General features: G+C 43.5%; 1 protein-coding gene across 3 annotated transcripts in view; it reads left to right on the forward strand.

Moving 5' to 3' along the window:
- PHACTR3 (phosphatase and actin regulator 3) overlaps window positions 1–16,964 on the forward strand; it is a 91,607-nt gene that overhangs the window by 68,956 nt on the left and 5,687 nt on the right. For all 3 annotated transcript variants that reach the window (XM_065754423.1, XM_065754424.1, XM_065754425.1), the window contains exon 9: window positions 14,458–14,513. In XM_065754423.1, the coding sequence (XP_065610495.1) occupies window positions 14,458–14,513 (56 nt within the window). The remainder of the gene's footprint in view (window positions 1–14,457; window positions 14,514–16,964) is intronic.

Below are 16,964 nucleotides of genomic sequence, written 5' to 3' on the forward strand. Positions count from 1 at the left end.
GCCCTCCAGAGACAGCCTCTGGGAAAGCGGGCTGAATTCACAGGACTTAGGGGCATATTTTACTTGATTTTGATCAAAAGGAGAGAGAAGAGCAATATGTTAATAGCCCTAAAGCAGAAAAGTATTTGGCAGGTGCTGAGCTGATCCCAGTTTAGAGACTGTCCTAAATTTACCCGGAGATTACCGAGTTTTGGTATTTTTTGGTGGTTTTTTTCTTTTTGATGAAGCTCTGACTGTGCTCCGACTCTCACTCGCTGAAGTAGAAATTAGGGAACTGTCCTGATTTAGACTGTAATCTCAGACTGGCTGGGAAGACATGACACAGATTTGTTTCAGACGGAAAGGCAGGAGCAGGCACAGAGAAAAGATCAGCTGTCACCGCTAATTAGCTGTGTACGATTTACTGCGTGCCCTCCTCACTTGGCAGGAATCCTCCAGGTTACCTTGTCACCAGGGCTAAAAATAACCCCAGTGAGAGCAGTGTGGGCGTCTGCACAAGCTGCAGCTCCTTGCACGTGACACAGGCTATATATAGAGCTACAATTTAATTCTGTGGGTGTGTGGGTAAGCCAGGGGAGTCTCCCGCTCTGCACTAGATAGCACGAGATCGTGACAGCCAACGGGCTGGGGGTTGCTGTTGGGGATTTGCATGGGGATGCTGCTTGCAGCGTGTTTCATGGGGCTGTGGTGTTTTATCGTCAGCTTGCACAGCACTGAAGTGCTTTTAGACCTAGTGCTATGTAAGGATTTGGGAGTTTTTCATGTTCTGGCTCTTTTCCATTACGGGCTCAGCTTTTTAGACTGCAGGAAAAAAAAGTCAACCAACTATTTGGGGAATAAGTAGAAGAAAGACTGAGGAGAGGCTGGGGGACTAGGGGAAGTACAAGCAATGGCTGAGATTTTTCAGAGCTGCCTCTGGAACTCAGATGTCTGAATCCCATAGGCATTAATACTCCTTGTGTCCTTCCTTGAAGTCAGGCACTGACACATCTGGAAGCTCTGTTCTGTACCCAGTGATGGACAGCACTGGCCGTGTAGTCAGCAGGGTTTGGTGTCTGCTGCCAGAGCTACTCTGAGGCAGTCTTAAAGGCTAAAAATCACACGGAAAGAGAGAAAGCTCAAGTTTTGTTCACATCTCCAAGCAATGAGTGAGCTTAGCCTCCTGTTACAGACCTTTTCAGGTTAAAGGGAGCTGCCATACAGCTTAAATACATGTATTAGAAGAGATCCAAGACTGTCAATACTTGCATACCCTGTCCCTTTTACTTAAGGACTGAAGAGCTCTTGAGAAAGGGGGAAGATTTAGATTAGACCTGAGGAAGCATTTCTTTTCTGAAAGAGTGGTCAGGCACTGGAATGGCCTGCCTAGGGAGGTGGTTGAGGCACCATCCCTAGCGCTGTTCAAGAAGCGTTTAGATGAGGTGCTAAAGGACTTAATTTAGTAGTTGGGTAGAGATAGTGATAGGAGGATGGTTGGACTAGATGATCTTATAGGTCCTTTCCAACCTTATGAACTTATGAACTTATGAACTTATGAACCCCTTGTTCCCTTTCTCTTATTATGTTCGCAAAAATAGAATGAACTTCACTAATGTGAATCACAGATAAGCAAGTAACAAACCCAGCCACAAGTATGTGACCATAACAGATCCTCCTGAGAGAAATCCTTTAGCTTCAGAAATGAAGCACAACACATGCACAATTAACTTCAGGGCACCCTATCGACTGTAGGCAAGAGCTTTTGCTGTACCCCACCAGCCCTCTGCATGCCTGGCAACAATTTTCAGATGAGCTACTCCATTCACGAAGAGTTGCAGCAGTGAATATTTCATCCCATGGGTTAATTTTTGATCTAAACATTGCACATATGACTCAAAGCTATTCTCAACGAAGGTCTGCATCTCTAAAAATTCAGCATGCACCACCTAGGGATGAGAAAGTCTTACATCAGTGGGTCACAGCTGAAAAAAGCCTTCCTTCTGGGAAGCCCAGTTCCTTGTACTGCTCTGTTCTAGTTCCCTGACTCCAGTGCTGGGAATTCATAATCAAACATTTTCCACAGCAGAGTAAAGGCAAGGGCAGCAGGTCAGTGCACAGCGGGGAAAGGAAGAGCAGAGCAGCAGGTGTAAACACAGCAGTATTGAGGGCCTTTTCTGGGATGCAGAGTCAATTTCTCAAACTGATCTTCAAGCTCAAGTGGCACATATAAAACTAGCAACAAAAAAAGTCAGAGTTCAGAAGGCTTCAATCTATTCCATGTAACTTAATAGTGTTGCTTGAAAACTGCCTAAGCAACTCTAATTAAATAAGGAAAAAACATTTTAGGGATGAAAATAGTGTGTTAGGTTTGTCCTGCTAAGCTGCCTATGAACAGCATCGTGTGTTCAGACTCAGATCTTCTCTCAAAAACTAGGCATCAGCATGTGCCTGAGGGCGTGGGTTCCTGCCCTGTAAAGTATTGGGCAGTCATAGAACAAAATGGAAATCTGCAGAAAGCCAATAATATTCTGTAATGCTTCAGCTTACACTAGATTATAATTCAGGTCCTTAAGCTGATTTGGAGCACAAGTAATTACAGAAGAAATTGATTTAATTTTCAGAGCTTGGAATCATAGAATCACCAAGGTTGGAAAATATCTCTAAGATCATCCAGTCCAATTGTCTACCAGTCACCAGTATTTCCCACTAAACCACGTCCCTCAGCACAGCATCTAAGTAGTTCCTGAATATTTCCAGGGTAAACAAAATAAAATGGATTAATTAGTAGGGACCCAAACAGGCTGTTGTGGCTGTCACAGCCATTTGCACTGTTCTAAGACAAAAATCTGACCCAAACAAAGTGGTGAAGCAGTTGTGGGCAACCGATAGTTCAAGTGCAGCCTTTGCCATTTGTCACTGCGGGGATGGTCACTGTGTGGCTGATGTTACTCGTGGCTAGCTTTTTTTGGTCACTTGTTCATGAAACTCAGGAACAATGTTTTAGGCACTTCACGTTAAGCACTTACTTCGGTGTAGTTGGAACAAAATCAAGATGGGATGGACAGCACATATCTGAAAGACTACAAATTGGTATAAGCAAAAATTTAAGCCTGAAGTTGGCTGTATTTTTTTCAGTTTTAATATACCCAACTTTAGTCTTGTCACTTTTAATTATATACAAACAAAACCAGAAGGTTTTTACTGCTCCCCTCTGCCCCCTTTTCCTTTAAACCTAACAAGCTTCATATGCAGAGTGGATTTAAGTGAGTTTCGTCATGAGTGCTGCTGTGAGTTGCTTGTAGAATACCTAAGCAGTTAGAATTTACTTCTCCCACAGAATATGCAGTATGTCTTTCAGATGAAGGAAGGGAAGAAGATGACATTTCCTTATGATGTGATGTCACATTTGAATACACCATACCTGGTGGGCACGCAGGGAGTACCACAGCAGCGGGTTATCGCTGACTTGTGGGGCAGTGTTATCAGGTGAGTGATTTGCACCTTTGTGTGAAGAATTCAAGTACATTTTTGACTTCATTGCAAAAACTGGCCAGACCTGATGGCTCCCTGCCTGTCATCCAGGAAACAGCAATTAACACACTGCAGTTGCTGGCTCTCCAAATACTGTTAGAGTTACTATCATTTCCTCCACCCACAGCTCTGAGCACAACTTCTGTGGCCTCATTCATTCAAGATCTTAATTCCTCCCAGGAATAGAGGCTTGGGCTTGCCACTTTCATCCAGTAAAACTGGGTCAGTGTAGCACAGTTCCTGCCTTTTTGAAATAATCTCAGGGATGGATAGAGTCTGGAAAGAGGAGGAAATAAATATTTAGAAAACAGGCAGGAGGAAAGGAGAAGGAACAGGTCCGAATAGAAGCTCTTTGTTTTTAATCAAGCTAATAAATGTTGTACAGTCAAATTAATTATTAAAATGTAGTTCTAGCTAAGTCTTTTTGATTTCATTCCCTGTGCCCACCTGGCAAGCTGCAGCTGTATCACCAGGTCTTGTGGATTTCCTCTGGTGCTGGGGGATTTTTTCACATAATTTGGGAGCTGCTTGATTCAAACAGAGCACTTCAAGTTCCCTTCAATGATTTAATTACCTTGAGAAACAGATACTGAAGCGGCCAACACACTTCCCTGGCTCTCCAGACCCAGGATAATGATTCTTTCCAAGAAATTGCTCTCCTTTTCTTTTTCTGTAGCTGTTACACTGTGTATCAAAAGACTAAAAGGCCTCTCAGGTTTATCAGCCTGTGCTCAAGTATTTACCCAGTGAGAGACAGCACCCTCTCAGGTTGGGGACCTTCTGCTGAAAATCCATCTTGCAGGGGACCCTCCATGCAGCTAGGAAACAGATTGGCTTGAAGCCACATTAGTAAAATCCTAGTCTTAAATAGCATTATAAATAGGTTTCTTCAGCCCAGTTAGTTCAACGCACAAAGATGTAAGCTATTTTTTTTAAATTAAAATTATAAAAAATACAACTGGGCTGAAACACAAACAGTAGAATAAATACGTGAGTGCCTCACTGTTGGAAAAAATACCATAAGTGAAGACAGTGTGGCTCGCAGATGAGCTTCTGCTTTCATTTGCTTGAGATGATCATATTCATCGGGCAAGTCAAGTTGTGAATGGATTAATACTTCCTTAGTTTTTCAGAAATCATTACAGTGATAACCATGAGGACAGCCTTTCCAGATAGCAGCTAGTCTATGGCAAGGAGACACACCTAATCAGAAGGTGTTTGCAATAGCCATTTTCTGGACAGTGTGGCCTTGTTATTATAGTTATCACAGTGAGTGGCTACAATACTTAGAAATACCACCCAACAGCAAAGATTCTCCTTTTCAAGAGAAGATGAGATAAACCAATACAAATGTTGTAGGGAAAGTTGTATTGATAGACACCGTGTCATTACATTTAATGCAATCTCTTTGCAGCCTGTACAACCTGAAGGAAAAAGATAACAGCATGTGGAAATGCCAGCCTTAGGTCTGTGAGGATGGTGAGGTCAGGGTTAGCAGGGTCTTGCTGTCACTCTGGAGGTTCTGGGCTCAAATGCAGCATTCCATCAACTGCTGTGAAAAAAAAAAAGCCAAAAATGGACTAGGAAATCTCTGTGATGGACATCATTTGTGCACAGAGAAGGCCTTTCCCAGCTTTGTTGGAAAGTCATTGCCACCAGGCACTCCTCTGCTTTGCTCCAGCATCTCCTAGCCATCACTCAGCAGACAAAGCAACACTGGGGTGTTGCAAATTTGGTATCCATCAATCCTTTTTTCAGGAACAGAGACCTTCCAAAGGGTTTCTGTTATAGCCTTGCACTGACAGTAAAATACAGTTCACATTGTGCCACAACAAATCATGAAAGAAATGTAAAAACTAAATGCCTGGGTCAATGTGAAGTATTACATAATTAAATCCTTATATTCTATTCAGTTTAGGAGCCTCTATTTCAAAAGTACTGAAAGTGAATGGATAACCTTAGCAGAGATTTTGAAGAAAAAATATGAAATTAAAAATCAGTGCATTGAAGAAACAGATTCTGAGCATTCCATGGGCAAAGGCTGCAGGGCTCAGGCCAGCCTTGGTTAATGATAGCAGGACAGCAAGCTGCAGGTCTATCTCCGAGCTGGAAAATGCTGCGCTAACAATAGCATGTATGACAGAAACAGAAAACAGTGCAACAGATGGTGATATGCTGTCTGGAGGCAGGGATATCCCAACCATTTGGAGATGCTGCGTGGGTGAGTGACAGGAGAGAACTAGGAAGGGCTTGCGTTGCCAGGGAGAGCGTTCCCAGAGAGATTTCCTACCACTTTGAGAGCAGGTGTGCAGCCACAGACATGGTTCCCACAGGGACTGTCTCTCCTGGGAGCATTTGCAGTTTTAGGAATCGCTGTGACTTTGTTTGGTTTTTTTTTAGGGATTACACAGAGCCAAGAGAGCACTGTGATTTCCTTGATTTACTTCAGTGATTAAGAAAGCTATCCCCTGGCATGAAGCCTGACATTACCAGCAGTTTGCAAAGCACAGTGGCGTACCCTCTCCATTCCAAGCTGCTGGGTTAGTGCAGTCACAGAGATTGAAGGGAACAGCTCTGGAGAAAATTCTTGCTGTTGATTTCAGTGACACCTTGCAAAGACCAATATACTGCAGATCTTTATCTCTTACTTCTTCAGATTGCCAAAGGGTCCCCTATATATAAACACGGGTTACTGGGAGCAGAGAAGTGGATTCTGCAGTGCTCACACTGCATGGGGAAGTTCTCAACAGCTTTTACCCATGGCAAGAATGGCCATTCTCTAATTATTTTGCATTAATTGAAGATGTGGAAGAGAGTATACATATAGTCAGCTGGGCAGGATGACTAGTGACAGCTACCAGCATTTCTGCCTGCTCTCTGCAAATCCAGCTGTGGTTCCTTCCAGTGACCCAAATCCCAGCAGTACATTGCAATGGCATCTGTCTATGGGGGTAACTGTTTTTAAGTTGAGCAGACAGCATTGCAGGATCCTTTTAACAGGAAACATTGCAGCTGAATTCACGACGTTTTGGAACGCTTCCATCTACATGCAGTATCTCTATTTCATGAATCCTAAAACACAGCCTGTGCTACAGTTCAAACTGACATGTCTTCTGACATTTTGGCCTTCTGTCTCTGTTCCCTCTGACTGTGGTGGCTGAAATTGCATTCCTGGTTGTGCAGGAGGAGGAGTCATGAGCCTACTGACACCTCATCTCTTACAAGGCTTAAGGATGGCTGGCAATCAGCCTCAGGCTCTCCAGAGGATTTCAAGCACAGGCATTGTATTAGGCATTGTTTACACAGTGAAGTGAAAAAGGAAGGACAAAAAAAGGTTTTAAAAAATATAATTACCCAGCAAGCACCCAGCAGTATGTAACTGTCCCACTAGGAATATTAGAAGGTCTTCTAGGAAGATTAGAAGGTCTTAGTAAAACACTGGGCCCTACTGCAGGGCTAAGATTTGCTCCTGGTCTACTAGTGATTAACTTGTGGGCTCCCTACTGTTGCTCAAGCAGTTACTACCAGAGCTGATTTTAGTATCACTTTGGCAGTGGTAGATGTCTTTATTTAAAATAATATAAATAGTTATACACACATAATGGGATAGAGAGAAACTCTTGGGATTTATATAATTCCTTTTGTTTGCTTGTCCTCAAGCATCCAACCCACAGTGTTCTCAACCTGCCTGCCTATGTAATAAGCATCTTCTTTTTTTATGTAGGAACACAGGGCTCCAGAGTTTTGCTTCTGCTTGAGAGAAAAAAAATTGAAAATCTGTTGCTTTGCAATGAAATGCTATTCACCTATTTCAGTGACCTGCACAGGGTGACCTAGATCATAACCAGTACGTGGTTTCAGCTGGAAGACCCTTCAACATATATTTTGGTGTCCTTGAGCCCTTGTCAGCCTCCAGTGCAGAGCCACACTGGGAGCCTGCACCACTTGAGCTGTGATTTGGAGAACATGTTCTTTCAGCAGTTTTTCTTGCTGAGCTATTTTTAGCTTGAGTGTATTCCCCAAACCTTTTCCTTGTCCAGCTGCAAGGCAAAGTAGAAGCAGCAGTGAGTGGTAGTGTGGCTCACAACGACATTGCCACGAAAAGAAATGTTCTAACTACAGCCCTGCAGCATGTCTTCAGCTGAATAACCAGTTGTAATTTCATCACTCTGAAGACTAAATGTTGTAATTGTGTTACAGACAGGACTGAACCACTATCTAGCAGCTCCCTTAGAGCAAAGAGTGAGGAAAAATAGGTGGAAGGGGGAGGAAGAAGCTCCTGCTCTGAAATATATTCACAATAGAACTAAGCCATGTTATTTATTAAATAATAGCTGAGCTGAAAATTGAAACTCATATCAGTCCTGGAACATAGCACAGCATCCTCCAAGAGTACTCAACTGAAGATTAAAAGGGGTACTAAAGCAAAAGCTTCCAGAAGGTGATGGAAAGATGGTCAGCATCTTCACTTGACATTGCAGCAGGCCTTTAAGCCATAGACTGGCCCTGCACTGCAGCTGTGTCTGGCCATACGTCTTCACTCCTCCAGAAAAAAACGAGTATGCAACCAAAGGTCAAATGCTGCAGGACTTTCACAGGTGGTGAAAACAGTGATTACTGTATAGGCTTCTCTATCAGAATCCTCTCACATAATTAGGCACTGGCTCTGTGCTCATCACTAAGCAGCACTGTGCAATAGTAAAGTATGTAGTTTGACCGCTGAAATCCAAACTACTCAGCACAGGGTAGTTATCATAGAAACTATAATGATGGACAACTGTAATTGGATGAGAGAAGAGGGCCAACATAATTAACTGAACTTTTGCTGATTTGCAGCCTTGAAAGTCCAAACAGATCTGAAAGCCAAATAAACGAATAAGACACATAATTGAGGCAAAATAAATGGTCATTACATTTATCCAGCAGGGTAACTAAAAACATTTTTTTTTTAATGTAAAAAATAGCTTGGGGGAAAAAAGACACAAATATCAGTCAATTTAAAGCAGTAGAGCTTTGGCATGCAACCTACTGAAGTGACCATACCAAGTCCCCATTTTCATATCGTTCTTAAGCCTCCTACTATTAGAGAATTGCAACTACTGTTACAGGAAATGCTGGCACGACACTCAGCTACCACTTTGTATGTGCTCCAAAACTGCCTTGAGGGGGAAACAAGTTTGTGTTTCGCTGCCTACCTTCTAATATTGTACAGAACAAAGTCTGTAAAAGGCAATGCTCCTCCTACCAAGGATTTACTAGTACTCATAATTGTACTCTGCAGGCAGCACTGTGCTGCCACTGCTCAGCGCGTGGGTGATTCAAAGCCCTGGCACACATCCTTTTCACAGCTACTTATGGGAAGGATGAAAATAAATTTCTTGTTGAATTGAACACGATGTTCTGATAATAGAGATGCCAATTTAAGAGGCAGAGCCTCTCCCCTGATGAGAAGCAGGCATAGGTAACTTCATGAGCAGACACCACAGGGCACACTCATTTCTTCTCCCTGTGCCTGTTTCCCAGTTGGGCTGGAGCTTTGCTGTGAGAGGGATCCTCCCCACCACGCCTTGCAAAACCTCCCAAATCTTTCTGCAGAACGACCTGCCACCAGAGACAATCAGTGTGATTGCTGCTGGCTACAGCTCACTTACTGGCAGACAGATTGATTGTGTACTTGTTAGTGTGGAGTCCATGGGCAAATGCACATGTGAGCCCTCCCTCCCCCTTGCTCTGTAGGAGATTATCAGATATATGTGGCCCTAACTGAGGACAAGCAGAAAAAGGATTCAAAAGTGCATGTTTTGGATACAGCAATCAAGCTGAAAGAAGATCAGTTTTATGACAATTAAATCATACAGATATACACTACACAATTGTGAAACAAAGAAGGACACTTGGGGTATAGATAAGAAACCACAACAACACAAGCTTCTTGAAGACCATTCTGCTAAATACTTTCTTGCAGACAGCTGAGATTCCACAGTCTGGCAAAAGGAGCTAGGAAGGATGGACTGGGTCTGAGCATAACCCCATGCGCACATGGGTGGGCTGTACCTGTTCCCCCTCAGCTGTTCTGCACCCATACCTGCAAATGCACTAGTGACACACCACACTGTGGCTTTGCTGAGATGCAGTTCCCACAACGGACAAAAGATATCGCTAAGGTTAACTGTGAGGACAGAGAACTTGGCACTCTCCTGCTCATAAGACATATTGATGCATTCCCATCTGATAGCAGACCCTGGGATCCAAGAGATAGCAAATCCTCAGACTGCTGAGTATTCAGTCACCTGTAACACTCCAATACCATCAACCTTGCGTAATGCTGGTGCTAAGACATCAGTTTCTCTGAATGTGAAGGAGAATCTGACAGTGCCAAGTAAATACTGATCATCATTCACAGACACGTGTGAGAGCCATTGGGCTTAGGAACATGTGACCTTACTCCAGAGGGGACGAGCAATTAGCAGTTTTTCCCTGGAATTCAAGTCCAGCATCTGTACTCATGCACGTGTCCTACATGTTACATAGAGGACCTCAAATCAGGTTCCTGCAGAGGATGGCTGCTACAGACTCACCAAGGGAGACTTCCCCACCCATCAGGTCGGGCTCATTATCTCCCCAGACAACCTATTTTGCCACAGCTATGCACCCCACATGTGCGTCAAGAGAAACATCCACGTAGATTTATTGCTCCTCACAGAGCCAGCGCAGAGCATCCGTGAACCTCACAGCATTCCCATGTGCATGCTGCATGGAGGAAACAAATATCCTGAGGCCACATGCAGACTCTCAGCACCCGAGGTGCTCTGACTGCAGGAGCACACATGGCTGCACCTGTGGGCTGCACTCAGGGCCACGCACAGCTGAGAGAGCTGCTCCTGTCACCCAGGAGATGCACTGCACACAGGACATGGCAGTAGGCAAGTACATTCATTAATCCATTTCTCTTTTCAAGCAGTTAAGCGAGGAAAATGTACTGAAAACACCCCCCAGAACTCCTTCCCAACTTGAAGGTTTGCATTTGTTTTGCACAGAGCAACGCATAAGCTTTGTCACACCTCTGAGCTTAAAGGGCTGGTCACACACAGCACCCAATCTTACGGCACCTGCTCTGTCATTCTTTAGGAGAAAACATTCAGATATTGAATCCTTCGATTCAACTCTTCGATCTCCACCCAGATTTGTAGCTTCACTGACACGAACTGTGCAAACTTTGAACCACAGACAGCCACCATTCATGAGGAAGCAACATGGGTGCCTCCAGCCCTGCGTGCTTTCTCTGGGCCTCAGCTGAGGCACTGCGGATTCAGCTCTGCTTCCTTCAGCTCTTGGGACGCTTTTGTGTAAATTAAGGGGGGGAGGAAGCAAATTCCTGGAGCTAAAGCAAAACATAACAGACATTTACATCGTCTGCAGACTGGACAGAGATAGAATTTGCCTGCAAGTTACTTGAGAGCCCTCAAGCTGCGGAAATGGCTGCCTGTGTGGAGGCACCCCGAGGGAACACACGCTCCTTAGCAGACAACAGAAAAACCCCAAACCCACACCTTAGTGTCTCCCAGGAATACAGCACTATTAACCAGGAGCTCTTCTCAGTACCATAAAATAGATATTTCAGCTTTATTCACCTGAAAAGAAACTGTTACTGTGAAGCGACAGAGGCAGTGTGCTACATCAGAGCTCCCAGCAGTCTGCAGTGACCTCTCAGAGGTGCACCGTCAAAGATCCTCACACGAAAACACATCAGAAATAGAAAGCTCAGGACTCACCCATCCTCGGCTGTGTCTGTCTCACATCCACACCAGACTCCCTTCAGACTTTTGCACCGCTTCCACCCACGGGGCTGAGGGGCAGCATGGAGCCAGGCCGGGGCAGGGCTGCATCCCTGCAGCTGCCCACCCCCAGGTGCAGGTGCTTTGGTAAGCTCACAGGAAGCAAACCAGCACTACGCTCCTGAACGGCCTGCAGCTCTGTACTCCAGAATTGTCTCTGTGGAAAGCTGGTGGAGATCGTGTAGAGTGCACTGGGAGTTTGGTTCTTAGCCTTTGTGTCCTGTGCCTGTTCCACCCCCTGGGATCACGTGCTGGCTGCAGTACAGAGGCTCCTGATAACCCCAATGCTGACAGAGTTTCCCCTTTTTCAAACATAAGAGGTTTGAGCGTTCTCTCTCTGGAGTCAGTCCCTCTCAGCACCTGCCTTTCGGCCTGCTCTCAAACGAAGGGAAGAGCAGAGCAGGACGCCATTTCCCGGGGCTGAGCTGCCCGCCGTGTGGTGGCAGTTCCACCATGGCAGTGCAGCCTCTGCCTGAGGGAGGGCCCTGAGCTCATGCAAGGAGGAAAACCCCCGCTTCTGTCAGCCGTGGGATTTTGTGTTTTAAGAGCTTTGGAGAAATAAATAACATTAAAACCAAAATGCAGCACGTGGAATAGAGGAGAGCACAGAGAGCCACGCAGTGCCTGTTGCACTGCAGTGCAGCTCAGCAGGGATGTGCAGTTTCCCCCTCTGAGCTGTGCTCACAGCTGCTTTCCCTGAGCGTGGTCAGCAGCCCCTGGTGCAGGATCTGCTGCTCTTCACCTTCACCCCCTCCCTGCATTTTGTCTGGGAACCATCTGAGGCTGGCCGCAGTGCAGAGCTCTGGTGGGTAAAGCAGATGGAAGGGGTTTTACAGCAGCTGGATGTGTCTTCTGAACAGAAATATTGATGTAACGGGTAGAAACAAGAAGCCCTTGCACCTCAGAGGCAACAGATGTCTGCAGTGTTGCCATCTATTTTATTACATCATGACTTCTGCTGTGTTTGATGTTTTCACTCTGTCCCCATCTATTCCTGGTCTTGGGGCTGTGATGAAAGTATGAAAGTGCTGTTTGCATTTCTGAAAAATTCAAACAAAAATGTAATTCTGTATGGTGCACATGTATTTTGCTGTGTGTGTGTTTATCTGCATCTTTTCCTTTTGTTGGTAAAACTGAAGTTGTGCAGAGAAATAATGCTATCTCTGGGCACCCACCGTGAGTTTACCAAAGTCAAAAAGGAAATAGGGTTTTAAATAATTAACCAACATAGATACAATAACAATAACAGTAACAATATAAGTACAAATACACAAAGCTTTCACTTACATAACCACTCTCATACTTCTCACGCTTTAATCATTCTCCATTAGGGTTTTAATTCCTCAGTTTAAAGGAGGTCTTTGAAATCTAATGGTAGATTCTGTGAGAGTCTGCAGATTGTGTATGGAAGGGCAGTAATTAGGAATAGCTTGATAGACAGGCATGTGACCAGCATGTGAGTAAGTCACTCTTCCCTGAGTTGTAGTAGACAACGCACACTGATCTCCTTCAAACAAACCTAGCCAGAGCTGCATGATTTCTAAGACATTAAGGAGAATGAAGGAGGATGGAGGAGTGAAGGGTAGCAGATTAAAAATACACTTAAATCATTCAGTGGAGCATTTCAGCATCATTTCCTTTTGAGTTTGGATTATTGCAGATTTCATTGCTGGACTATCCAGCTCGTTACTCTGAAAAGAAGTCCAGAGACCTAGAGAAAAATTTTGGGTGAGGTGGGAAGAAGGAGCAGTAGGTTGCAGGTGTCTGCAAGTACAACAGCTCACCATGTACGTTTTCTGCTGGTGTTAAGCCTGGTACGTTTGGAAAGAATTCCCATAGCCAAAGATGAGAACACAATTTGGCCTTTGCAGCAATCATGGGGAAATTAGAAAAGAATAAGGAGTGGCATTCATATTTTGTGCTGTTGGTCTGCTAGCATATAAATACAGAGCTGAATTCAAAGATGTATTTGGTCAGGCTTAGGAAACAAGGAGAAATTAGAATTAGACATTTGCTCTGTAACAGTTACCTCATGTTTTTTATTTCCTGTGTATTTGGTAAAATACAGATCTTGGTATAAGATCACTTTATCATCATTCTTTTATTTTCTGTGCAGTTGAGGGATCATTACTGCAACCGTGGCTTGCAGCGTGGTCCCTGCTCTATTTCTTTGTCTGTAACTTCAGTCTCTGGCTTGGTAACACCTGCCACAGAGGAGACGATGAGAATCCCTGATGCTGCCAGAGCACAGACCGGGAAGCATCGTAAAACTGCTTCTGATCTGTTTGCTGGATTACTGCTTGAATGCCAGCAAATGCAGAGTGTCTGTCTGCCTAGGGGAGGGGTTCAATTACCTGAGATTCTCTGCAGATATTAGCAGTGTCTCATGGGGAAAGCTCATTAAGTATGCAGAATAAAATCGCCATGGCACTGATCATATGATTTGAAGACTCAATCCTGAAGCAGCACTTCAGAAAGGGGAGGTGAAACTGCACAAGACACTCTGTTCAGACGGCATGAGGCTGTGAGCTGCACACGAATTTTATTCAGCAGGCAGGAGGAGAGCTGCTCGATTGGTCTATTAGATGTGTAGTCGGGAAACCACAGGAAAGCTTTATTTCTGGCAAGTCTGCATTTGTCAGGATGCATTGCTGATACTAGAAGAAAAGGAAGCCCTCTGCTATGGAGATTAAAAGGTAGAAGCAGTGACATCTACGGAAGATCACTGTGGAACTCCTTTGAAAACCACCGTAACCCCCTCTCTCAAGAGTGAATTTAACCATTGGAGGGCACTGCTTCCAACTGACTGCAAAGCGTGGTGAAAAGGATGCATGGCATGAGGAAGCGTTCCACCAACAGCAGTGCAAACTAGAGAACTTGCACCCGCATTGCTGGCGTTTGGCACAAATTACACAAGAAGGCATTCTGGTACCAGAATCTTGGGTTTGGGAGTTGTTTTTTTCTCTTTTCTCCTTGAGTCTTGGAGAAGGATTTCGAGTTCCCCTCCTGCCCATAAACACACACGAGGAAAACACAAAGCAGAACTTGGAATCCTGCAGACTTTCCAAAGAACAGGCATGGTACAAAATGTGATTTTGGTGTTTTTCCGCAGGCGACTCAGCCAAAGACCTGCTGTGGAGGAGCTAGAAAGAAGAAATATACTTAAACGTGAGTACTTTCTTCTTAAAATATTTAACATTTATTTGCTGAAATCAGCAATTACATATGTAAAACATTTTTAAAGAGATGTTAATTTACTGGGATTATTTTCTGTACCTAAAAGCTTTCATGTTTATCCTGTCCTGGGTTTCAGATACTGCAGAAATCAGAATTTATACTTTGATAAAGGCATGTGATTTAGTTCAAAAAAGAGGGACTTGCTTCAATTTCAGCTTTGAACGAATTCATATTATGAATACACTGTTTGGGTGTCTGAGAGGAGAGCAGCATCCAAGTGTCACACAGTGCAATGACACATAGATAACCATTTTTCAAGGCAGTGACTGTCTTAGCTAAAGGAGAATGGACAAAGCTTCCTTGCAAAGGTGTGAGGACATTTCCAAAGATAAGTCAGAGAATTATCACTCCGAGATGTTAACAGTTACTAGAGGGAGAATTCCAGTCCTATTATAAATAGTGCTACAGGGGAATGTTGCTCAACATCTTTTACACAAACACGGGGCAGAAACTTGAAACTCTTGTCCTAAAGATTGGTGTTAGGGCTGAGGGATCAAACAGGTGATAGATGGATTGGGAATCCTCTAAGCTAGAAGGAGAGAGAAATTTTCTCTGCTATGGGATCTGAAATAGAATGAGAAGTTACCTGCCTGAAGGAAAAGAATACTGCTTCTGTTACTTTTGAGGTTTAGTTGGTGTTGAAAGTGAAAAACAATCAGCACAGCTCCCCAATAGCAGAATGAAGGAATGATATGATAAAGGTTTGCTTCTCATTAAACTTGAATAAAACATCTATATATGATCACATATAATGTCATTATATGGCATATGTCACAGAAACAAACAATGCTGCCTCTGGTTTTTAATTCATATTTAATTATCAATGTGATTGCAGTTCTTCAGAAAAAAAAGTTACCCACATTAATTACCTAAAATTTAATGCCTCAGAACTCTCCAGTTTAGTAGTTTGTAGAAAAAACCTACACAATTGCTATTGAGTTTATTGTGGATTTCATTTCACTTTTAATACAAAGGGCTTCCATAGTCGACTTAAATTTTCAGTACTCTTCCAGTGCATGCGTTGTGCATGCTTAAATTGGATGCATCTGACAAACGTGCACAGCTAAATGAGAAACAGGGTGCACTCTTCGAAAATGTGAATGGATGAACTCAACCTAAATTTACCTGTCAGCTACACAAGAGATAAGACAAAAGCACATTAACCCAAGATTCTGAAGTGCAGAACCAGATCCTCCAGAGTCAGTTCCTCAGATCTCCATTAAGATCTGTTTTTAAGTGTTTTTTTTCCTTTTTATTTATTTCTTTCTCTAAGGCAGGAATGATCTCTAGCAAAAAAAATCTGTTTCCTTATGTTTACTTTTTGAAGAATGGTGGTTACAGCCTTAATCTGGGTTAAACTGACAAGCTTTAATAATAAAAGTTTGAATACAATCATATAATGAGCTTAGAGAGAGATAAAGCAGAAAGAAGATAAAGCAGAATTAAAGATATTTCCTGAATGCTGGCTAAACATACTGGTCTAGATTTGTATCTCATTTAAAGGAGCTCCCAACACAAAGCAAATCCATTGACTTCAGTTCAGTTGCTCAGGCTTTATAGAGATTCATCTTGAGATCTAGCCACTTCTACTCCAGCTACCTGTTCCGTTATATGAAAGTTAAGTACCGTCAAGAGCTGAGGTCATCACTAAGCTGCAACAGCAGTAATCATAAAAGGCTGGACAGGTACAACAATTCTAGGCTCAGTTTTGAGTGAATGTGGAAATTAGTAAACTTTCCTTCTATTGGTGTGCACATGGAAATTGTTGTTCTGGTTTTATACACCTGCATTGGGTCTGACGTGCATAGACGTGGCAACATAACAACTCTTCAGTGAAATCACTACAACGTCCTGCAGCTTGGGAGGGTTTGTACACTTGACTCCTAGTTTTCCTAACTTCTCTGATGTTAATAACACACTCTGCTAAGGAAAATGTGAAGCCAGCACTTTCTTACCATTTTGCTGAACTTCTACATCCCCTGCTTTAAAGATGGAAACATTGCTGTTTTACCATCACAATTAAAATCAAGAGCCAGGTGTTCACACGTGGAACACCAACAGTGACAAGGCAGCATCTCTGCAGTCACACTCCAAAATCCCCAGTTTGTTCTTAACACCAGGAATTGTTTCAGTGTTACGTACAGCTAAGAATTCCTGAAATAAGTCACAGGGCAGAAAAATGAATTACAGTACTACACATGGCACTTCATAATTGGGAGCATCTCTCTGCTGCGATTTATGAAGCCAGCCCTCCCTACTGAGTGCAGCTATGTGTGGGCAGAGCGATGCTGATAGGGAAAACCTCTCTGCTTTTCTCTGTAACAATGCCTTTGTAATGCCTTCGCTAGCAGTTCCTATCTAATCTTGCTTTATATTTCCCAA

Source organism: Cyrtonyx montezumae, unplaced genomic scaffold, assembly GCF_038088225.1.
Source record: "Cyrtonyx montezumae isolate F1298 unplaced genomic scaffold, pur_monq_1.0 scaffold_9, whole genome shotgun sequence".
Classification (NCBI taxonomy): domain Eukaryota; kingdom Metazoa; phylum Chordata; class Aves; order Galliformes; family Odontophoridae; genus Cyrtonyx; species Cyrtonyx montezumae.